Source organism: Lampris incognitus, chromosome 3 (assembly GCF_029633865.1).
Source record: "Lampris incognitus isolate fLamInc1 chromosome 3, fLamInc1.hap2, whole genome shotgun sequence".
NCBI lineage: Eukaryota > Metazoa > Chordata > Actinopteri > Lampriformes > Lampridae > Lampris > Lampris incognitus.
In genome coordinates, this window is record NC_079213.1 from 12468521 (window position 1) to 12493953 (window position 25433).

A 25433-nucleotide genomic window follows, 5' to 3' on the forward strand; every position below is an offset into this window, starting at 1 on the left:
GACATGACACAGGAAATCCATGTAGGCTACTCGGATGTAACAGACTCCAAGGACTGATCACCCTATGGTGTCTCTCACTGATGGTAGCAGGACCACTGTTGTGGAAAATGGCCCAGGCCTTACGAGAACGATCTAACTTAAGGACAGTAGAAGATAAGGGAATAGGCACCCCACTAATTGATATTGCTAACGACACCAACCAGGCCCAACCACACCACCACATAACTAAAAGAGCAATCAACACAGCTCTAAGGGATAAATGCCTATCAATTTACGGGGGAATAGAACTACATTATACTACAGGGAAAAGCTACACTTTCCAATTCGACCTATGCCATGTAATTAACTGTGGGGGGGAATCCCCAGGCATGGAGAGGTTATGACATATACCTCTGTGGAATGCCGGGGCAGCACCCAACATTCGGGAGGTGTATGTGCAATGTTCGGCTCTCAGTGTTGTACTTTTATCCCAAATAACACCGCGCCTGATGGCACACTTACCAGGGCATTAACAGGTCTAAAGATGCTCTCAGACGAGCTCCAGGAACATTCGGGAGTAAATGACCCATTTGGAAACTGGATGAATTGCTCAGGCCTCTCAACCCAGACGGAGAGAGCCTGTTAAAAGGTGAGACAGGGTCTTTTAGGGAGGATAACCACTCTCTCAACAGTTACCATTCTGGGATGCTCGGTATGGGCCATCCCCCACGTGATGAAGAGGGCCTAGAGGGACCGGACCTCAGCGAGTTGGATTCTGATGACCCAGACAGCCCCCTGGACAGCCGTGTCTGAAAGAGGATCCATAAAGCATGCATTCTGCGTTTATGTCTCTATGCTTGAAGAAACGGCCTAGCCTCCCTCAGTTAACTACACTTTGTATTACTTATATACATCTCTGATGTGTGCAATGAAGAAACGCTTGCTGCTTGTATTTAGCACCTATGTACCCACACGCTACACATAGGCCTCGCAGGTCATTGAGAAACCCACAGTGGTGCCTTGCAAGGGCATCCCACCCTGGGGCAGAACCAATGACCGAATACTGATATAGATACCCACGCACCACACTTAAAATATTATATGAGGTGATAAATCACCTCAACAGGGGGACTAAAGGAGCTAGGGTTGGGAGTAGGAACGCTGTGTACGCCGGCCTGACTGAGACGGCCTTGGAGTAGAAACACTATGTACACCAACCTCATTAGGACGGCCTTGCAGCAGGGACGCTATGCACATAAATCTGATTAAGACACGTGCTACACCTGCAAGACAACATGAGGGAAACGGGACCGACAGTGACGAAAGGAAACCAAGAAGAAAAAGATCACGCCTGTCTTCGAAAAGCACCACGCCTTGTTGTTTTAGTATATATGATTATATTCTTCCACTATTTGGCAGACGACTCCCGGTTGCACCGAGGGTACGTCTCCAGCGCTGCAGCATTACCTGTGAACTATTCTGCTGTGTGCCAAATAAAACATCACGCACCAGCAAGAAGTCGTCTGACTTCTTATTTGCCTATGTCGACCTGAATCAAAGAACCGGGTGAGCCCTTTGCAAAAGATAAGACTCAACGTTAGGATTCGTTTCATATTGTAACGCGCAAGGCTAAGTAGACACGTTAGCCCTTAGCTAACCGGTCGGACCCTTTAGTCGAGCGGTCAGCGATGTCTCCTACGGTGCGGGATGTACGGGTTCACGCAGCGGCAGTTTCTGTGGTTGCCCCCCGATTTCGCTACAGTATCAATACAAAACCGGGTCAGGATATGCTATTATGTAAAATGTTTATATCAAGTAGTGAAATTTAACACTGTTGTAAACTATACGATCAAGTTTTATTTCGGTTGAACCAATTATTATTATTTTATTTTGCGTTTATTACGTATGTATTGTGGTGACCCACATCTATATAACGAAAGACATTCACCTAAGAGGACGGTGTACCTTTAAGGGAAGAGGCGAGGGGTCAGATAATGCACTTCCGCTTCCGGTTCACAGTTCAGTGTCGTTGTCGAATGTATGACATGCTAAGTTGGAGCTAGTAAACTACCTCGACTACGTCTACTCTCACGTCTCCTGTCTCGTTGTTTTCTAACTCCACAGTATATATATTAGCAGTAGAAAGCCCTTCGTCACATGACGGCGACAGAGTTGGGCTGGAGTTGAGCTGACAATACATGACCACAACATCTAAGTGTTCGTTTTTATTTTGCCAGAATTGAGTTGTGCCAAACATAAATGGGCCCGCAGCAGCTACCCTGAATTCAGAGGACTGGTGTGGTTTCTACACGGTATAGCCAGGAAAAGGGGGTTACACATGCATAGGGGTTAGGAATAACTCGTCTACATCAACCTGCATTTCAGGCCTATATGTATGCCTGGCCACCTGGCCTGGGACTCAGCCAGTCTAACACTAGGTTTAGATGGATGGTTTTTGGTGGTCAGGCGGTGAATGGCAAGTAAAAAGAAGAGCTGAGAGAAATATTTCATCCTTCTCATCTTGGCCACAGTCATGCACAGTGAGTGTCAGAGAGGGGACAGAGAGGTTGAGGTGAGATATTCTTTGAAAAGCTGAGTTTCCAGGAAGAGATTGTGACTTCGTCTGTTCTTCCTGGAATGGACAGATCATTCCACGATGTTAGGGAGTCATAAAGGAAAAGAGTCGAAGCAAAGTGGCGTGGTGACCAGACTGGTGGAGGAAAGAAAATTCTCAAGTTTCCATTACTGGGCAGCATGGTGACCCAGTGGTTAGCACTGTTACCTCACAGTGAGAAGGTCCTGGGTTCGAACCCCAGACTGTCCCAGGTCCTTACTGTGTGGAGTTTGCATGTTCTCTCCATGTCTGCGTGGGTTTTCTCTGGGTGCTCTGGTTTCCTCCCACCATCAAAAGACATGCATAGGTTAATACTCCTGTCTGTGGCCCTGAGCAAGGCAATGGAAAGAAGAACTGGAGGTAGTCTCCGGGCACTGCACGGTCGCGGCCCACTGCTCCTAGCTACAGTGTTTGTTGGGATGGGTTAAATGCAAAGGATGAATTTCCCTACAGGGATTAATAAAGTTCATCTTATTATCTTATCTTAGTGGAGGGACCACTCCATGTCCCGGGGGCTGTATGGATGGCATAACCTGTCAACAGCCAGCAATAAGAGATGAACCTCAGTTCCAGTTAAAACACTTTCTTGTCACATCCGGCTGTATGTGGCAGGGGGTGGGTGTGCATTACAGTGGGGAATCGTGACTAATTTTAAGGTGCACGCATAGTCTGATAAATGTGGAAGAAGATTTTTTGCTGTTGGAAGGATTCACCTGTCACTTTGTGGTGGTTCAACTTAAAGTATTTTTAGTCATACGCCTTTCCTTATAATTAGGGGCTGATAAAACTGGTGGTGATGCAGATTCAGTGATACGTTAACTGGACAAAATGGCAGAAAGATGCAGACAAAGCCGCTTTGAAAGCCAAGTAAGAACCAGTGCATAAATAGTAAAAGTGCAGCGCGAGGAAACAACGGACAGAGAGGAGTACAAACCTAAAGCCCTGATGAGTGGTTTATTCCCACATACAAGTGTCTTCTGTTTACATCATCCCACCGCCAGCAAAACTCCCCTATGCCCCCCCCCCATCTTGATGCCCACACAGGAATCCCCCGCTACCGTCACGTCTGTCTGGTGGAACGCCCTTTGAAACAGACCCTGCACGCTTTTCCACCCCGGGCCCCCGTCGGGCCCTCATCTGGCTCCAAGCCTGGCCCACAGAAACCCCACTAACACGACATATGTATCCTGGGAGAGGTGGTGGCAGGTAAGCAGCAGCAACCAGTTTCTTAGCTGTTGCACGGCATGATGTAGGAGGTTTAGATGGTAAGAGGTTATGTAAAGTAAGGGAGCAGCTTGAGGAGGGGGAAGGAGACATGGAGGTCAGTGGTATGTGTGATATGTAAGGAGTACACATTTGATAAATAGATAGATAGATAGATAGATAGATAGATAGATAGATAGATAGATAGATGGATAGATAGATAGATAGATGGGGAGAGAGAGATGGCTATATAGATGAGAGAGATAGCTAGAAATAGATAGATGGGGAGAGATGGATAGAAGTGTTTTAGTGACTGTACATAGTTACACAGATAACTTTATTTAGACTACTACACCAACATATAAAGAGCTAACATCATTGCAAACAAGGTATTTTAAGGCAGTTTTGCACAGACAAACTAATACATACAAACATTTATGTGTGTGATAAAAGGGCTTCCAGACATTTACACAAGCAAATATATACAAAAAGACTGGGCAAGTGTGATTCTTTTTTTTTGTTTGTACAGTGGCATCAATATTAACCAGTTCTGAATGAAACTCAAGTCTGTTTTGGTAAATTGTCTCTAGAAATATGTAAATAAGCTTTAAGAACTCACAAAAAGAGCATCCATCCATTATCCAAACCGCTTATCCTGCTCTCAGGGTCGCGGCGATGCTGGAGCCTATCCCAGCAGTCATTGGGCGGCAGGCGGGGAGACACCTGGACAGGCCGCCAGGCCATCACAGGGTCACAAAAGGAACATATTCCTAATATTCACATGGGGATTTTAAAACAGTTCTTGTCCATACAATAAAACAGCGTTGCTTCACTCCCTCCGTACATATATACACAAAAACAATATCAAAACGGATACTGATATCTCTTTCAGCTGTTTGGTTTGCCGAGGCTTGGCTTCACCTCCAGGGTTCAAGGCCTGCAGAAACAACGATAGGTAATTCATTAATTAATTGAATATTTATTACAAGGAACTCTCGCACAGACCCCAAAAGTGTGTGGAGATTTTGTTGGCTTCGGAATCTGTCGGCATTTAAACTCAACGCAAAAATGCACAGGCATTTAATACCATTGCTTTTAACTATGTAAACTGCTGTTGCTTTTCATTGTGCATTTCTTTAAATGTTGACATGGATCCTGATGAGTTTTGAAAATGCAATAAACAAGATAAATATATTGTTAACATTATCTTATTTAGCGCAATTTAATGTCGCCCTTTCTGAGCGATCACAGCTTGAGTGCCCTTTTTGACCATCGTGGCCTTCAGTTGTTCTCCTACACCAGGGGTCCCCAATTATTTTTCATAGCGGGCCACTTTTAGGGCCACTTTTAAAACCACGGGCCACTCAACCTCCAGCAGCATGTTGTTGGTTAGTTTGTTTTGGTGTCGATACGTTGCAGGTGTTATAATTTAAACAGAGGTTTTTCATCTATTTTTCGATATATTACTAGTCTTACTTTTACTAAGAAATTAATTATTTCACATACAGTAGTGGCCAAAAGTTTAGTCCGGGTGCCGAATTTGTAGGTTTTCAATAGAACGATGATTTGTAAGATTCCAATGTTTATTATATTTAATGAAAAGAAACTAACAACGAAGAATTGTTATAAACATAAGCTTTTAATAAACGTTTTATAAAGTTATTGTCTGAAAAAAACATAATATCACTGGCCTAAACTTATAACCGATTGAGTCCATGAGAATTTGCCCTCCGGACTAAACTTTTGTCCACTACTGTAGACTCATCGCTCAGTGGGAGAAATGACAGCGTCGGGAAGCGGCCATGGTCCTGAAGTTGGGCTCGTACTCCGTTGTTGCTATGCGAACGCACTGGTCAAGATGTTCGTTGGTCAGCCGATTTCATTTTTGGCTTTTGATCATATTGCAGCGAATTCGGGGGGAAACGCAACCACATGAACTGCCGCGGCCGGGACGCGAACCCGTATCGCCCGCACCGCAGGAGACATCGCTAACCGCTCGACTAAAGGGTCTGACTCGCGAGTCAGCGGCCAGCGTGTGTTCTTATCCATGCACGTTACATTACCCCCCTCCTTCGGGAAGCGCGTCCCCGCGCTTAAGCATATCAGCTCCTTCACGCCTCAGGGCGCCTACGCTTCCGATGGCTTTATGGTCGCTCCATCCCACTTCTGACACCAATGTAGCGAATTCGGGGGACAACGCAATCACAGGAACTGCCGCGGCCGGGGCGCGAACCCGTATCGCCCGCACCGCAGGAGACATCGCTAACCGCTAGACTAAAGGGTCAGACCCGCCAGCCAGCGGCCAGTGTGTCTTCTTATCCATGCACGTTGCAATAATTTCACCTGTAGTGTGCCCATGTAATGGGATCAAACATAGCAACTCCTCTCGAAAAGACTTCTCGTCAAAAAAACGCACAGAAACAGAAAGCTGTTCAACGTCAGTTCCATCACAGGACTCGTCCACGGCTCGTGGCATGGACTCGGCCTTTTTGAGATCGGCGAGGAGGGATGAGAAGCAGTCCTCGGCTAACACTTCTATCCTTCTTGTTGCGCTATTATCAGACAGCGGGACTTGTTTGATTGACTCTGTCACAGATTTTTTGGTTTTTTCGTCGTGACTGAGCGCTTCCTCCAGCATGTCCACAGCGCAAGTCTTCAGAAGCTCTGCGTCTGAGTGAGTAAGGTTGTTTGCGCTTTGCGAGACGCCATGATGATACACGGAGAGATGCTGCGGTAGCATTTTCTTGAGCAGCAGCCGTTTTATGAATAACTTTAACAGAGTGAACATACGCAGAGTTTAAGCTAGCTAGCTTCTGCTTTCTGGTATCTGATTTCGGTGGAAATCTTTCATTGAAGCTGCTGTGTTTTGTTTCGAAATGGCGTTTGATGTTAGCAACTTTGCTGACCGCTACCGTTTGCGAACAGATCAAGCAAGTTGGCTTAGCATTGTTATGTTCAGGTAGAATGGAGCAAAATTGATCCGTCCAGTCTTCATTAAACAGTCTATTTTCGGTGTCAACTTTGCGTTTCTTTGTAGCCATTGCAATTGGGAACTTACTTATTTGGTCTTACGCGTCTGTCTCGATTCTCGATTCTAGCCCACCATAACTGGAGTATTTTCAGTAATGCTGATAAGGTCATGTGACGCGCAAGTAAGGGGGGGCTGGACTAGCCCACAAGGGGAAATGCGGGGTGGAATTGATAGTTACAAGGTAGCATTTCTTGTTGGATTGATTGCTGAAATTATGTTTGGAATAGTGTTCCCAAACAAAATGTGTAGAAATACCAGAAGGAAGAAACATTTTTTTATTTCCAAAAAAAATTAAAAGGTTTTTTTTTTTGGGTAGGGAAATAAAAAAAAAATTCCTTCTGGCATTTTAAAAAAAATTCTCGCGGACCATAAATCAACCCGTCACGGGCCGGACGTGGCCCGCGGGCCGCCTATTGGGGACCCCTGTCCTACATAGTATATGACATATGTATTATGGCAGTGTGAATTTCTGATGTCTCTAAAAATGAAAATATGTCATAAGTCATTGATATAATGGCTGAGCCATATGTCATCTCAATTTAGAGTATAATTATTTTCAGATGGAGTTATTGGCAAAGGAGAATTTTACCCTAAAGCAAAATAACGTAAATAGATTATCATAACTTTAAAGGTCTATTCTGAGTATTTTCATGTATGCCACAATTCATATTGTACACCAATTTTCATGGAAATCCATTTCTGCCTACCAAAAAGATTCCTTTGACTGTTCAAGGCCCAGTCTGTAATTTATTTGATCATATGGACAGAATGGAGGCATATTTAGCTGAATAATCAAAGAGGTCGAGTCATACACTGAAAATTTGAATTTTGTGTCTTTCTCAACCGATCATAACTGAAATTATGGACCTGTTTCACACCAATTACACAATACCGATGTTAACAAACCATTTACAGCACCAGAAAACACTTGAAACTCAGCAGCAGTAATTGTTTAGCGTTAGTGCTTGTATCAAAGAGACCAGTCGACTAATGTAGGAGTGACAGCAGATTCCAATCCTGGGATTTGTATTTTGGCAGCGGGGCGACTGTCTATGTGGGCTAGCAAAACAAACAAATAAATAAATAAATAAATAAAACTTGGCCCCCCAGTAGCCGAGTGGTTACGGTGCATGCCACATAATTGCAACATCCCTGCTTCAGTTCCAGCCGGTGACCTTTGTGGCATATTGTACCCATTCCCCTGCCTTGTTTCCTGTCTGCCACTTGGGATGGGCAACATGATCCAGAAAGGGCCGGTGTGGGTGCAGGCCTTTGTTCCAACCAAGACGTTACACACCTGAGTCTACAAATCAAGGTCCTTAGCAAAGACTATTGGTTGACTAATAGAATCAGGTGTGTAACTGCTTGGTTGGAACAAAGACCTGCACCCACACCGGCCCTATCTGGATCACACTGCCCACCCTTGCAAGGCAAAAATGCCAAAACATAGTCTTTAAAAAAAAAAACAACTTTCCTCACCAAAGCTAAATTAGTGTCATGTAATTGGTCGCACACCTGCTCTTTCCATCGCACACTGCTTCTCGCACTCTTTCCGTGAGGGGAAACGGTTTCGGTTGCCCCCGCAGCCCCCGTAGACAAATGGCCGGCACTCCCGCGAGGTGGGGCGGAAGTACCAGAGCAGAACATAGTCTGAACAGGCTCCCTCTGACATCGGCTCCAGACAGCGGTCGACAGCGGAATCCGAATCTAAAGGAGGCGGGGAGGAGGGGTAAGGGGAGGGCTTCCAAACAAATACTAATTCTTTAGATAGTACTTCATTATATTATTATCTCTGGCAGGAGAAACTGGAGACAAGAGGTTTCCACTTGATGTGACGCACTACAGAGGAAAGTTACTTCAAAGTAAAAAGGCATGGCCTATTCCTCGAACCTCTGTTTTACACACACACACACACACACACACACACACACACACACACACACACACACACACACACACACACACACACACACACACACACACACACACACAGATTTCTTATTTATTGTTTTTGTTATTATTTATTATTTACTTATAGTTTTAAGGGCTGAGAGAGCCAGGGCATATGCATTTCATTGCATTAGAAGGTACATAGTACTTTTTATATGTATATGACAATAAAGTGAAACTTGAACTTGAGTGTACTTAGATCCATGTATCAAAGTGCGGTTTGATCTCTCTCTTCCACGCAACGTGCTTCAGCACAGATATAAGAGAGCGGGTGAGGGCAAGAGCAAGAGCGAGAGAGAGAGAGAGAGAGGTGTACAAACAGAAACCACCTTGTCAAATGTAGGAGAGAGTAGAAAAATTAGAGAGAGAATTGAATCAAATGAAGGAGAGTAAAAAAAAACATGGTGCTAAGGAGTAAGAGAGGTACAGGGGATTTAAACCCCACTTGCATCTTTCTTTGCCACTCACCATCAGATCTCAATCCAAGCACCCTTCTCTTCCTCCTTTGTCCCCACTCCATGCCTCCTTCCCCACCAGACGCTAAAAGACCAGACATCACATAATTTATACAGTTACCAGGATAAGACATCTATCTCAACCAGTTAGGGCAAAGTAGTGGTCATGTATGAATGCCAGTTGGATTCTGTTGAGTGTAAACCATTATAATGGTTTTGACATCTCTTTGGGAACCAGAGAGTAAATTAAGTGTGGGAAAAGATTTGTTAAGGAGGATAATGTCTGGTTAATGTCTCCTGAATACACTGTGTATACACTATAGTATGTGTTCATATTATCCATGTGCTAAGGAAATGTGGCTTGTGCATCTATATTTATTTTTATTTAATTACTTTATTAATCGCCATGGGGCAATTCCTCCTCTGCATTTAACCCATCCTAGCTGTGTAGCTAGGAGCAGTGGGCAGCTGCTGTGCAGCGCCCGGGGACCAACTCCAGTTCGTTGCCATTCTGTCTGCACAGAAAAAGTAATATCCAATATGAGCTCCTCCTCCTGCATCCTAGACATCATTCCCACTAGCTACTCAAGGAGGTATTTTCCACTATCAGCCCCGTTATTCTGCAAATTCTTAATAATTCTCTGGCCTCCGGTTCTTCTCCAGACAGTTTTAAGCATGCCATCATTCACCTATTGCTGAAGAAACCTAATTTAGACCCCCTGTCCCTATGTAACTACAGGCCAACCTCCAAATTGTCTTTTTTATCTAAGGTTCTGGAGAGAGCAATTTCTTAGTTGATTTCTTTTATGAACACTAACACTGTTTTTAATAGTTTCCAGTCTGGTTTTAAAGCACTTCATAGTACTGAGACAACTCTAGTTAAGGTCACTAATCTACTGCTGAATGCAGACAGAGGTGACTGTTCGATTTTAGTTCTTTTGGATTTAAGTACTGCCTTTGACACGATTGAACACAACATCCTCCTACATCACTTAGAGATTTGGGTTGGCATCAAGGGCTCGACTCTTAACTTATTATGATCTTACCCCACCAACAGAACTTGTTCTGTTTGCCTGGATAACTCTACCTCCTCGGTGGCTCAGTTGAGTTGTGGTTTCCCTCAAGGCTCAGTTCTTGGCCCCCTTCTCTTCTCTATATGTATGCTGCCCCTTGGCCAGGTCATTCAAAATCACAATGTGCGCTGCCATTTTTATGCTGACGACACTCAGTTATACATGCCACTAAAACCCACAGATCCTAGCGCCCTATTAAATCTCACAACTTGCCTCACTGACATTAAATCCTGGATGTCCAAAAATTTTCTCAAATTTAATGATGAAAAGTCTGAGGTTATTCTGTTCGGTCCCGAAAATTCCATCAGTCCGTTTGCTACTAATCTTGGTGGTCTGTCAGGTAGTCTTAAGGAGGCTGCTAGGAATCTTGGGGTAATATTTGATGCTAACCTCAGTTTTGACAATCAAATTAAACATGTTGTTCAGTCATGCTTTTTCCAACTCAAGCTTATCTCCAAAATTAGGTCATTTTTATCAATTGCCAATTTGTAAAAAGTTGTACATGCTTTTATCTTTTCTCGGCTCGACTACTGTAATGCACTTTATTCTGGTATCAGCAAGGGCTCCCTCCACCATCTGCAGTTGGTACAAAATGCCACTTCTCGGCTCATTACCAAGACAAGGAGGCATGACCATGTCACTCCTGTGCTTGCCTCCCTACACTGGCTCCGTTATTTTTCGAATTGATTTTTACATTTTGCTGCTCACTTTTAAGGCTTTAAATAGTTTTGTGCCTTTATAAATTTGTGATTTATTGACTTGGTGTGTCCCCCCTCGACCATTAAGGTCTGCAGATGGAGCCCTGCAAGTTATTCCCAGGTCTTGGTTGGTTACAATGGGTGATCGGGCTTTTGCCGTTAGAGCCCCCACACTACAGAACTCTCTTCCTGCTGAGCTAAGATGAACTAAGTCTCTAGCGTCTTTTAAATCTCGTCTCAAAACTCTTCTTTTTATGAAAGCTTTTACAAATGTTTGATATTTGCTTTTATTTTTACTGTTTTGATCTTACTCTTATTCTTGCCTTCTCTGGTTTTATCTGGGGGTTTTTTTTGTGTGAAGCACGTTGTAACATTGTTTTAGAAAAGTGCCATGTAAATAAAATTATTATTATTAATAAGTATTAAACCTAACATGCATGTCTTTTTGATGGTGGGGGAAACCGGAGCACCTGGAGAAAACCCACCGCAGACACGGGGAGAACATGCAAACTCCACACAGAGAACAACCTGGGATGACCCCCAAGGTTGGACAACCCCGGGGTTCGAACCCAAGACCTTCTTGCTGTGAGGTCACTACAATACAATTGTATCCCTCAAAGGATTTGCTTATATCCTACTGAAACCACATTTTGGATCCCAACACACTTAATTAGTTCAAAGCAATAAGCAAAAATAGCTAAAACAAGATCAAATGCATGCCGCCTATATACAATTTACACGGTATGCAGTATATGTTTAATGTCACTATCCCACATAATGGTTATTTCATGACTATGAATGCTGACATTGAACATGGCAATGACGCAAAGGCGCTTAGATTTTTGTTTTTGCTCGTGTTTTTTGATATAGTTATGTGATGCTAGGAGCAAGGTTACAATAAATTGAGGTGGAGGGTGCAAATTTAGCCTGAAGGCGACATACATTAATGAGAGCTGTGTGAAACTGTGCACTTGGTTACACACAGACTCTTTGTCAGACTCTTTGTTCATTTATTAGTCTTTATGCTAATGGTTGCATTAGCATTGGATTAACGGGATTGAGGGCAGCTCTCTGGCTAGGCTGGCTGGTTCCTCTTTCAATTACACACAAATACAATCAGTATTTCACCTTGCAAGTTGATGCAGAACACGCTGTTGTCGGCCAGCAATGGCCAGAGCATTTACACATGGGAAATCAGAGATGATATTCAGCACAACAGTAGGGTTGCCAACTGTCCTGTAAAATATGGAATCATCCCGTGATTGGAAATGAATGTGCTCCATATTGAACTGATACGGGTCGCGCTTTGTTCTGTTATTTTTGAGAATTAATTCAGTGCAAATATATGGTAGAAAAATATTACAGGTTAGAATATTAAGACAGAGCGATTTGTATGAGGTGGAAGGAAACCCTCCTGCTCTGTCATCCCTCACCCTGTCTGCCATGTTATGGTCCACTCCCCAAACAGAGAAGGCCCTTCTCATTGGCCATGACTTACGACCAATGAGAAGTGCCGTCACAGTGCTGCTACGATATGCCTGACAGTAGTGCGAGATTAAAAAAAAAAGGCAACCTGCAAACAGTTCACCAGCAAAAAAAAAAAAAAAGAGACTACAAAAATACAGAAGGCAATGGGAAAATGATTACCAATGGCTGGGATGCATGAGTGAGAATGTGGCTAACTGCACTGTCTGTCACCGGGTTTCCTCCATTAGTGATGGAGGAGCCATTGCAGTCTCCTGGTTTCCTTGATGTGATTACGTATGGTATGATAGGACTTCTCACAGCCAAGTATGTGAGCATTTTTATGTCATGTATTTAGATTAGTCTACTACTGAGGGTTAATGCAGGTGTAAGCGCATGACCTGTCATTTTGGACAAAATGAGCATTACACAATAATCAAATATTTGTTATAGGTCCACAGTAGTCGGAGCTCCTCAGTCTAAGGTCATGTAGCCCCTCTTGTCCCGCCGATGTTCCTTATTTCCATTTCAGGGAGTTGGCAACCCTACACAACAGTCAACAGCAGTCTTGTATGTATGTTTGGCTACTGAGCATCTTGGGGAAAGAAAAAAAAAACACCAGAAAAGCACTGGAGGATTTATGATCCACCCCACCCCAGTGTCTTTTTTGTGTGTTTTACTTTCTTGATTCCAGCATTAAAAACAAGTTTCAATGACCGAGTGATTTTTGCTTTAGTTGTTTATTCAGATGTTAGACCTCAGAGGTCCTTATTGAACTGATATCACATGGCATACATTGTTGACGTGATATCACATGGTACAAACTGAAAAAAAAACATGTCCCATAAATCCCATGCACAAGCATGCTCACATGCTTGCACATGGGGTTGCACCAAATGTGGGTTCATGTTGAAATTGTGAGGTCAGAGTGTTGATTCCTGCATCTTTGAAGGACTGTTGAACCATTCAGTGGTAAAAAAAACAAACCCCAAAACATTAAAGTGAGAACATTTTACTAAATTTTTATGTGTATATCTGAAACTAAACCTTTACCCCTTCCTTTACCTGTGGTGTTGTCATTTAATGGGATCCCAGAGGGTGGGCTAGCAATTTCTGCCACCCCATTTTCAACCCTTCTCCTTGCCTCCTCTTCATCTTCCTCTCCTTTGCCATTTTCAGGCAGGTTGCGTTTGAGGAATACCGCCGTTTCTTCTGGCTCACTCGCATTCTCAGTCACCACCACCTCAATATCAGGGTCGATGGACTTCACTATAAAATGATATTCAGTTCCTGCGGTGAAACGGAGAAACACACACACACACACACACACACACACACACACACACACACACACACACACACACACACACACACACACACACACACACACACACACATTATAACACTGGACTGCTTACATTCATATTAGGCATGTAAGTGCTTACACATTCACATTATTCTACTTCATACAATACTAAACAAACGCCGACCTACATTTTCACTCTAATGTATAGACTTCAGTGGGGCAAAAAAAGTAAATAGGAAGTACATCTGATTCTGACACCATATCGTGTGGTGGGTCCTTGTGGTGAGGCGACTCAGTTAATGGTGGTCTCGTGTTTGTGAATGGCTCCACTGTGGCTGGCACCATGGTGTGTGTTCCTTTGAGAGAACACAACAGATGGCACAGCACACAGGGGTGCCATGCCAGTGCTACTCAAGCTCTGGGACACACACACACACACACACACACACACACACACACACACACACACACACACACACACACACACACACACACATGCATGTACACTCACCACATTTTTCTGCCACCTCCTGAGTGACCAGCTCCTTCACCTCTTCAATCTTGAGAGAGAATGGCAAGTTGCAAAATCAATCACATCAAAAGGATATTTCAATCTTCTTTCACAAACTGTCTGTGTGCATTATGTACATTAATGTTTGTGTGTGTGTGTGTGTGTGTGTGTGTGTGTGTGTGTGTGTGTGTGTGTGTGTGTGTGTGTGTGTGTGAGAGACAGAAAGGGAGAGAGCGAGAGAAATATAATAATAATAATAATGAGCACAAAAGAGAGAGAGAGAGCAAGCATTAAGTGTCCATGTTGAAGTTCTTTATTTGCATGCTCGTGTGTGTTTTATTGGCTGGCACTCACAGACAGACCAGGCTCTCCCTTTTCTCCTTTGGCTCCTTCATCCCCCTCTTTCCCCTGTGGATAAAAAAATCCACATCAACACAAAAGTGAATGGGTGAATAGATGGACAAAAATCATGAAATACAATCAACAATGGATCTCATGATATTTCATGCACACAGTGAGTTAAGGAGAGAAGTGTGTGTGTGTGTGTGTGTGTAAAAGATAAATGGACTGTATTTATATGGCGCTTTTCTTATCTACCGACCACTCAAAGCTCTTTACAGTGTATGCCTCACATTCACCCATTTACACACACATTCATACACTGATGGTGGCGACTGCCATGCAAGGACATTTCAACACACTCTCTGGAGGGGCCGGGGATCAAACCAGTGACCTTCCGATTACTAGACGACCCATTCCACCTCCTGAGCCATGCTGTGTGTGTGTGTGTGTGTGTGTGTGTGTGTGTGTGTGTGTGTGTGTGTGTGTGTGTGTGTGTGTGTGTGTGTGTGTGTGTGTGTGTGTGTGTGTGTGTTTTTGTTTGAGCATGTGTGTGTGTGTGTGTGTGTGTATAGTCTTACTCTGTCCCCTGGTTTTCCGGGAGTACCTGGTGATCCCCTTTGACAAGGCTTTGCCCTGCCCCTTCTGCCCATCTCTCCCTGTCAAACAAATATCAGATAGAAAGTGTACCCAAACCAATACAAATATTAAAGTTTACAATTCTTTCAAAACTGAATCCTCTCTAAAAATTGAATAACAACCTAACAGTCAAACTCAAGACTTTAACTCATCCATCAACGTAACCTTCTGAGCAACTGATCGTAGTCTCATCCCAGTCTCCCCTAATTAGGCCCTACTTTTCCATTCACTCCGTTCAGCATTATGTGTCTAATAATTACTGCCGAAAGGAATGATTTTAACAAGGTAGAGAGAAAGAATCTGAGCCAGAAATAACCCAATTACTGTGTTCTTTAATAAAGGCTGTATTGTGAATGTATGTGCTACTATAAACAGGAGCAAATGATGTCCATCTCTCTGAATTTGACCTGCGGTGGAAGTGGTGACGACTGTAATCAAGCTCGTCTAATCTTGTGGCTTGACCTCTTCCATCACTTTCTTTTTTATCTGTGTTAATTGTGAGTTTTTGCATTGAGATCGGAGTGTCGTCTCCTGTTCCCTTTTAAAGCCAGGTGCACTTGCACCTTGGTAGATTGCTATTATAATAGCAGATTTGACAAGTAGTGGGTGCATTGTGCACCCGCCTATGTAGGCGCATAGTATTACTATCTTAATAATGCTGAATCTCCAAACTGGGTGCCCACAGACTCCCATCTACTACAGGTAAATACACTGACTATCGATAAGTACCTCATGCAACCCCACTTCAAAAAACCCAAACTATCACTTTAAAGATAAGAGAAAGGGAACATAATGACACTAATGTACATTTTTCCATTCAGTTCAGTCAAAGCCTGCTGGGAGTATTTTAACCAATTTATGTGGAATTATTTTAATATTATAATTATTCACCTTGATCAAAGTTTACTTCCTGCTGTCCATGCAGTTTAGTTCATTCCATTTTCATGTTTTGGAAGTCATTTATGTTTAATTAAAAAAAAATTCCCCTCAGATTGTTATCCAGTGCCCTGAACATCATGCACTTTATTTTTTCAAATATTTTCTGTTTTACAAAAAATTCAATCAAACATATGTTCATTTAAAGGCAGCCTTTGTGTTAGGGTTTGTGTTGCTGTAAATTTTGGCACAATTTTTTTAACATTTACTCCAACTGAATATCGGCCCCAAATATCGGTTATGGGCCGCCACAACTTACCGATAATCGATATCGGTATCAGCCCTAAAAAAACCATATCGGTCGACCCCTAATATATATACACTACCGTTCAAAAGTTTGGGATCACATTGAAATGTCCATATTTTTGAAGGAAAAGCACTGTACTGTTCAATGAAGATAACTTTAAACTAGTCTCAACTTTAAAGAAATACACTCTATACATTGCTAATGTGGTAAATGACTATTCTAGCTGCAAATGTCTGGTTTTTGGTGCAATATCTACATAGGTGTATAGAGGCCCATTTCAAGCAACTATCACTCCAGTACAATGTGTTTGCTCATTGGCTCAGAAGGCTAATTGATGATTAGAAAACCCTTGTGCAATCATGTTCACACATCTGAAAACAGTTTAGCTCGTTACAGAAGCTACAAAACTGACCTTCCTTTGAGCAGATTGAGTTTCTGGAGCATCACATTTGTGGGGTCAATTAAACGCTCAAAATGGCCAGAAAAAGAGAACTTTCATCTGAAACTCGACAGTCTATTCTTGTTCTTAGAAATGAAGGCTATTCCATGCGAGAAATTGCTAAGAAATTGAAGATTTCCTACACCGGTGTGTACTACTCCCTTCAGAGGACAGCACAAACAGGCTCTAACCAGAGTAGAAAAAGAAGTGGGAGGCCGCGTTGCACAACTGAGCAAGAAGATAAGTACATTAGAGTCTCTAGTTTGAGAAACAGACGCCTCACAGGTCCCCAACTGGCATCTTCATTAAATAGTACCCGCAAAACACCAGTGTCAACATCTACAGTGAAGAGGCGGCTGCGGGATTCTGGGCTTCAGGGCAGAGTGGCAAAGAAAAAGCCATATCTGAGACTGACCAATAAAAGAAAAAGATTAAGATGGGCAAAAGAACACAGACATTGGACAGAGGAAGACTGGAAAAAAGTGTTGTGGACGGATGAATCCAAGTTTGAGGTGTTTGGATCACAAAGAAGAACGTTTGTGAGACGCAGAACAAATGAAAAGATGCTGGAAGAATGCCTGACGCCATCTGTTAAGCATGGTGGAGGTAATGTGATGGTCAGGGGTTGCTTTGGTGCTGGTAAGGTGGGAGATTTGTACAGGGTAAAAGGGATTCTGAATAAGGAAGGCTATCACTCCATTTTGCAACGTCATGCCATACCCAGTGGACAGCGCTTGATTGGAGCCAATTTCATCCTACAACAGGACAATGACCCTAAACACACCTCCAAATTGTGCAAGAACTATTTAGAGCAGAAGCAGGCAGCTGGTATTCTATCGGTAATGGAGTGGCCAGCGCAGTCACCAGATCTGAACCCCATTGAGCTGTTGTGGGAGCAGCTTGACCGTATGGTACGCAAGAAGTGCCCATCCAACCAATCCAACTTGTGGGAGCTGCTTCTGGAAGCGTGGGGTGCAATTTCTCCAGATTACCTCAACAAATTAACAGCTAGAATGCCAAAGGTCTGCAATGCTGTAATTGCTGCAAATGGAGGATTCTTTGACGAAAGCAAAGTTTGATGTAAAAAAAATCTTATTTCAAATACAAATCATTATTTCTAACCTTGTCAATGTCTTGACTCTATTTTCTATTCATTTCACAACATATGGTGGTGAATAAGTGTGACTTTTCATGGAAAACACAAAATTGTTTGGGTGATCCCAAACTTTTGAACGGTAGTGTACATATACATATATAGTATCTTCTGCAGCACCTTCACTCTGTGTGTGTTGCACCATGTGTGTTGTGTGACCCAGGTTGAGGAAGTGGGTATACCTTTGGCCCAGTGTCCCCTCGGGGTCCCAGGGATCCTGGTCGTCCCGGGTCTCCATCCCTTCCCAGACTCCCTGCTGACCCTTTGAACCCTGGGAAGCCAGGGAAACCTGCAGCACCCTGCATGCAACAGGAAATGTGAGAGAGTAGTGACAGAGTAAAGTCAAGTGTGTTTGATTTTAACCATGGTTCACTTGTATGTAAGGAAATATGCACATTTCTATTCCATTATGAATGGATACTAAATTTGAAGCAACATATTGCATTTTAACCACAGTTGTGGATTGGTTCAACGTGATGCATGAAATATGTATGAAATGAGGTGAAAAGGATGATGTTTTCCCCGAGACTCCAACCAGACAAATTCAGCAGACTTCGGGAGGACTGGATTGAGTACATAACACCATCCAGGATGGACTTTTTATGATGAAATGTATTTTACTCATATTGGACATGACACCCAAAAGTTAACAAGCACAAACGATCATGAGAGATAGGTTTTTACTGTTATTTGTTTTATCCCTTTGCAATTCCCATTTATTTTACAGTTTAATTTCTCTTTAGTCACCAAGAAATAGAATGTCAGATTTTATCAGTCCAAAAATTAGTAGTCTGGGAAAAAAGAGGGGTAATGGAGTACTGTTAGTATTGTGTGAAAGAAGTATTCATACCATGAGGGCCAATCCCAAATAAAAATCAGAAAAAAATACAGTGAGGTGTATGAACATAAATTGTTGAAAATGAAAACTACATAACCACGAATGACGTAAATACAAACCGATAAAGAGTTCGATTGAAGACTGAACAGTGGGATGGATTGATATATCATTATTTATGGTTTACTAACCTTTTCTCCTTTCTGTCCTGTGGCGCCATCAACTCCATTTATTCCCCCATCACCCTTTTCCCCCTAAAAATGCGACAAAACATACAGAGAAAATACAAATAACAAGTAAACAAAAAAGTGAGAATGTGTGCAAGAGACCGAGATGGGTGTGTGTGTGTGTGTGTGTGTGTGTGTGTGTGTGTGTGTGTGTGTGTGTGTGTGCTCGTGCATACCTTGCGTCCCATGAGTCCATTGAGCCCTGGTATGCCAGGGGTGCCAGGTAACCCCATGTCACCCTGTCATGTAGAAAATAACAAATCAGATGTCACCAATACTTAGCATCCTAGTAGAGTAACTGGTACTTCAGACATGTCGTCACTTGATCATGTCAATGTCTGTTTAGTCTGAGAGTCAAGACCAGGTCTAACCTTCTCTCCATCCAGTCCTGGGCTCCCCATGCGTCCGGGTAAGCCTCTGAACCCCTGTAAAACCGAAAATTTGAAAATAAAGTGACCATCCAAGCAGGCCTTACCATGTACCATGTAGGCAATTTAAAGATTATACCACCTGTGTGAAACTGGCATATTATCATGTATGATGTTTGCTTATTTTTAATCCTTTGTTTTTTTGTTTTTTGGATTTTTTCCCCCTTTTTCTCCTCAGTTGCACTTGGCAAATTACTCCACTCTTCAGAGCCATCCCAGTCACTGCTCCACCCCCTCTGCCGATCCGGGGAGGGTTGCAGACTACCACATGCCTCCTCTGACACATGTGGAGATGCCAGCCGCTTCTTTTTACCTGACAGTGAGGAGTTTCACCAGGGGGGCATAGCACATGGGAGGATCACACTATTCCCCTGTTCCCCCTCCTAAACAGGTGCCCCGACCGACCAGAGGAAGCGCTAGTGCAGCAACCAGGACACATACCCAGATCCACCTTCCCATGCGCAGACACGGCCAATTGTGTCTGTAGGGACGCTCGACCAAGCCGGAGGTAACATGGGGATTTGAACCGGCTTTCCCCATGTTGGAAGGCAACAGAACAGACCGCCATGCCACCTGGACACCCTTACTTTTAATCCATAACTATGTAGGACCTATACTATGTTGAACTTTAGTCTATATTGCTTAGATGGATGCTATGAAGTGCGTCAGAAAGTGTCTTCTCCATGTGAATCGAGAGGCCTATTGTTGTCTTCTCCAACTTTGACTGTTAGCTGATAAGCAGAGGAAGAACAAACAACTGACCTAGAGTCGGCCCTCGCGGGGAGATCACCTGCTTACAGTAAGCATCACTCAGCAGTTCTGCTGGAACAAGGTATAAAGGAGAGAGGGTGCACACTTGTAAGGTTGACTTCATGTGTGCTGTGCTTGCAAGCATTATTAAAGCGTGACAATACTGTAAGCGATTTTTGTCTCGCTCCTCATTTATTGTCAGAGAGGAATTAAAATAATTGCTACGACAGCAGTTTCAACAAAACACAAAGAGACAAGCTGAAGGAAAACAATCAAGAAACGTATATATGGGCGTCCAGGCGGCGTGGCGGTCTATTCTGTTGCCTACCAACATGGAGATGCCAGTTCGAATCCGTGGTCCCTCCGGCTTGGTCGGGCGTCCTTACAGACACAATTGGCTGTGTCTGCGGATGGGAAGCCAGATGTGGATATGCGTCCTGGTCGCTGCACTAGCGCCTCCTCTGGTCGGTTGGGGCACCTGTTCGGGGAGGAGGGGGAACTGGGGGGAATGGCGTGATCCTCCCACGCGCTACGTCCCCCTGGTCAAACTCCTAACTGTCAGGTGAAAAGAAACGGCTGGCGACTCCATATGTATCGGAGGAGGCATGTGGTAGTCTGCAGCCCTCCCCGGAATGGCAGAGGGGGTGGAGCAGTGACCTCGACGGCTTGGAAGAGTGGGGTAATTGGCCAGATACAATTGGGGAGAAAAAAAAAGGGGAGGGGGGGGAATCTAAAAAAAAAGAAAGAAACGTTTTTACAACTGTAATAGGTCTGCTGAGTACATCTTTCATCATGTGTGTAAGAAGTCAGAGATGAGCTCTCACCTTTTCTCCCTTATCTCCTTTATCTCCGGGCAAGCCTGGTTCCCCTGGATCACCCTTTGAAAAGTTAAACAAACAAACATATTCTTAACCATACATGACATTATCAAAATTGAAGATTCACCTGCCGATTCACACATATATCTTTGATTCAGCCATACCTGATCACCCTTCTTCCCATGCAGTCCCAAATCTCCTTTGTCCCCTTTGGCTCCATCCACTCCATGATCTCCATTGCGCCCCTGAAATAACAGTAAAGCCAAGCCTCATACTATTGCGAGGGCCACCGTTTGAGCTACAAGTGTGTGTGTGTGTGTGTGTGTGAATGTGCACCCTACTTTTACTCCATTGGCACCAGGCTCCCCTGAATCTCCCTGTAGGAAAACAGGAAAAAAATCATACGCAGCACTACAAAGTAAAGTGATTATCTAATGATGACGGTTTTAATTAATGTGACTCTTTTCCGACCTTCTGACCCACTGGTCCCCGGGCTCCAAATGGTCCCACTGCACCCTTTTTGCCTGCATCTCCCTTTAGGCCCTTTAATAACAATTAGATAATTAGTATGTAGTTGAAGTCGTTTGGAAAAGTCGGGGCAGAGCAGTTTCCTGATTGAGTTTTGTGTGGGAAATCTGTCCTGGCAGGATGCTCAACATAAAGTCACAATACATGAACACCAAGAAAAGGAAGAACGTCACACAAACAACACATAGACAATACAATAAATGACCTGCAGCCAATTAGGGGCTAATGTGGTGCAAAGGTAACATTGTGTACAGTGTGATCAATATAAAATTGATTTCTGCATGTAGTTGTACTCCACTGGATGGAAACTTTCCCATAACCATAAGGTTGTAGGTTCACTTCCATCTACAACCATAGCTTCTGTTAGTGTCCTTGAGCAAAACATAATGAATATTGACCTGCTCAAAAGTTGTGGCTTTGGATAAGGGTGCCATGTCTATGCCTAACATGCAATTGCACTTTAAAAGTACTGGTAGACCCAGCAAGCAAGTCGATGAAAAATGATGAAATCTGGAGGATAGAGCGACATGGGCCGTACCAAGAGTCACTGGTGAGAGAACCAGAACTGAGACTCTGAACCTGTACCTTCTCCTCTCTTCTCTGCACTACACTGTTACCTTGACCTCTGATGACAACCATGTGTGTTAGCAGAAATGTGAAAGTGTATCTAACCACGTTCTAACTTAATATAAGAAATAGTATTTTTTCTCACTTTTGATGTTCTCTCACGTAAACTGTTCTTTATTTTGGTTGGCTGTACTAAATGGATTATTTGGGTTATAACCCAAATGGGTCTAAGTTATTGCAGTAATCGTCTTCTTTATTTAAAATGAGTTTATTTGGAATTAGTACCTTGACTCCAGGGGGACCATCCTCTCCCTTTTCTCCTTTATCTCCATCAAAACCTGGGGGGCCTCGCAGTCCCTGAATCAAACAAAATGTCACATCAACTGTTCATCGCTCACTTTATTTGCCTTGCTATAAATGCTGCAATCCTCAAGATTTACACTAAAGCTACTACTTTCTAATCCTGGCACATTTATAACAATAGCTACTACACAGATATCTGAATTGTTCATGCTTTTGTAGTTGCTTACTTTAATGACTACTGACTGGTAAAACTTTCCTGGGAAAAATTATTTGCACACAGCGTTTTATGTCTTTAGCACTGCAGTCAAACGCAGAGGGATCAGGCAGATATGTCCCACTAGGCTCACAGAAGGATCTTTAGCAACTGATACTACAACATCAATAGCTAAAACTCAAGTTTAATCACAGTTTGTTCTTGCATAACATCACTGCAGTTGCCATGGCGACCATTGCTTTTGAATGGCTTTCTGGGTTACAGAGTGGTGAAACTACACTGCAGTTACGGAAATAACCATCGTCAGTATTGCAGCTTTAAAGGGATGGAAAATGTGATGTAAATACAATTCTTGTGTCAGGAGCTTGTAATACTGAGAGCCTGTAAGAAACGTTTCAGGCATGTTTGACCATTTATCTGAGAGTTGTGAGCATTTTGGGATGTCTGTCATAATGCCACTAGGAGGCGCCATGCAGTCTGCTGGAAGAGTGATGCGTGGTGTCACATAGTCTCAATACTGAGAAACTCCACCGGTGCCACTCTTCAATACCGAAGAGACAAAACACGAGAGCTGAAACCAACTTCCACAGAAAAGATGTGACTGGGAAAGTGGTAAGTATATGAATTAATTATGAAGTTCCGCTTACAGTGTGGGAAGATGGTGGTGCAAATTCACATTTCCAATGGCCTCACCCAGTAACGGTGTGGGAAGATGGCGGTGTGAATTCATGTTTGGGGCAGCCTGATCCAGTACCGTCCATGCAGTGTCTTTGTCCATGTCTGCGTCTAAATTTGTCTTCATTTGATGGCTGGGAGAGCTGGTGCTGGATCGGCTGGGAGAGCTTGGTCTGCTGCATCCTGTAGGCCCAGGGACCATGGCCCTGCCTGGAGCTGTGCTTGAAGAGGTAACACCAAGGGCGGTCTGACAGGATGTGGAAGCAGGACAGGCTAAGCTAACTGCTAGCCCATGCATACCGGCAGTTCCAATAACACCGAGGGCAGTCTGGCAGCAGCCTCGCCTAGCCTTGACTGTGTTTTTAGTGTCATCATGTAAATTGCAGGGAGGTGTGTCGAAGGTGTCTGGCTGGGAGAGCTAGCATTGGATCGGCTGAGGGAGCCTGGTCTGCTGCGTCCTGTAGGCCCAAGCACCATGGCCCTGAAGAGGAAACACCAAAGGCGGTCTGACAGGACGTGGAAGCAGGGCAGGCTAAGCTAACTGCTAGCCCATGCAGACTGGCAGTTCCGACAGTCATCCTGGCTGGCATTCGTTCTCCTGAACAGTTTTTTTTTTTTTTTTAGATATATGTGTTAGTTTGGATATGTGTGTTCTTGTAGTTCTTGTAGTTTTTGGATAGCCTATGTGTTTTTGTCTTTGTGTTGCACTGCTGTGGGCTGGGGGAAACGATGTTTTGTTTCATTTCAGTTGCGCAAGTGAATGAAATGAAATGACAAATAAAGTGTTTGTGATTCTGATTAGACTGAAGTGCAGGAATGTGGTGAGAAAAACGGTTGTTGTAACGACCTGCTATACTTGTGCATCAAGTCTTACTCGGTGTGCTGAGCGGACATGAGGTCAAGAGCCGCTGAAGAGGATGACATCAAAGAGGATGGTACAACATAGAAGAGCTAACATGTCAGGCCAGGACTCTGCAGTCTACACCCATCTACAGGCCAGCGGCCACTCTTTCAAGGATGAGGATGTGCACTTCCTTGATAGGGCAAAACGCTGGTTTGAACGGGGAGTCAAAGAGGCCATCTATGTGAAGAGGGAACGGCCATCCCTGAACCGAGGGGGGGGGCGTGTCTAAGAGTACATCCGTCACCATTTTACAATGCTGTGATTGCAACCATTCCCCAAACCTCTGTGAATAGTACACATGGCCATTGTAACTGTAGTTAATGGTCGCGGCGATTTGCATATGAAACTGATCGTTGTTTTTGGTCGTTATGCCACTGTATTGTTTATAAGGGTGTTGATACCTGCAGTCAGTTGAGACTGAAGAGGTCACTTAGATGAGTGATGAAAAGTTTCTCTCAACAAAGGTTGTTTCCAGACGAACTGATTCACCTTTCTGTGATTTCCTAACCTGGATTATTCAGCATGCATCAAGTCATGACGTGAGAACATTTACGCAGGTGATCCAGGGGATTTCTTGGACCAGTTAGAATAGTTTCAATAACGCCATTCATGAAATTGTTGATGATGAGGGAAAACTGACTTTGGGAGATGGTTATCTTGGTTGTATGAACGTTTAATTTTTGATCGTTCACATGAATCGTTAGTTTAGATCATAATCTAGCTATCTTCCCAACTTTATTTTTTATCAATCAAATCAAAATCAAAATGTGCGGCAGTACATGGCTCACACAGACTTCACCTCTCAGGCGGGGGATGCAAAGATTGGCCCTCTTTTGAATTTTTCTACACTGGTCCTATTATCACCATCCAAAGAAACAGACCATCATGCTGTTTTGGAGATAGGGCTTTCTGTGTCGCTTCTCTTAAACTGTGCAATAACCTGTCTTTCTCCCCGAGGACACCAAACAAACTAGAAACTCCCCTATTTTTCGCGCCCCGGTCTCGTCAGATCCGACTATGGCCGGACTCGATGAAGCAGCAATCATTGGCAACGCTGTCTTCGGGAGGGGGGCGGAGTCGGCTTGTGTTCGTCATGTGAATGCGTCTCTGTGTGTGTCGGAAAAACAGTGGTTCGGCTTGGATTCGC

At 43.6% G+C, this 25433-nt stretch overlaps 1 protein-coding gene across 1 annotated transcript in view; it reads right to left on the reverse strand.

The window, feature by feature from the left end:
• Positions 1-8322: 8322 nt before the first annotated feature.
• col7a1l (collagen type VII alpha 1-like) overlaps positions 8323-25433 on the reverse strand; it is a 120593-nt gene continuing 103482 nt past the window's right edge. The window contains exons 88-101 of the mRNA XM_056275913.1: positions 22476-22547; positions 21567-21638; positions 21437-21472; positions 21260-21340; positions 21102-21155; positions 19471-19524; positions 19276-19338; positions 19064-19126; positions 18220-18336; positions 15205-15282; positions 14639-14692; positions 14285-14333; positions 13533-13757; positions 8323-8534 (exon numbers count right to left, since the gene is read on the reverse strand). Of these exons, the coding sequence (XP_056131888.1) occupies positions 8323-8534; positions 13533-13757; positions 14285-14333; positions 14639-14692; positions 15205-15282; positions 18220-18336; positions 19064-19126; positions 19276-19338; positions 19471-19524; positions 21102-21155; positions 21260-21340; positions 21437-21472; positions 21567-21638; positions 22476-22547 (1230 nt within the window). The remainder of the gene's footprint in view (positions 8535-13532; positions 13758-14284; positions 14334-14638; positions 14693-15204; positions 15283-18219; positions 18337-19063; positions 19127-19275; positions 19339-19470; positions 19525-21101; positions 21156-21259; positions 21341-21436; positions 21473-21566; positions 21639-22475; positions 22548-25433) is intronic.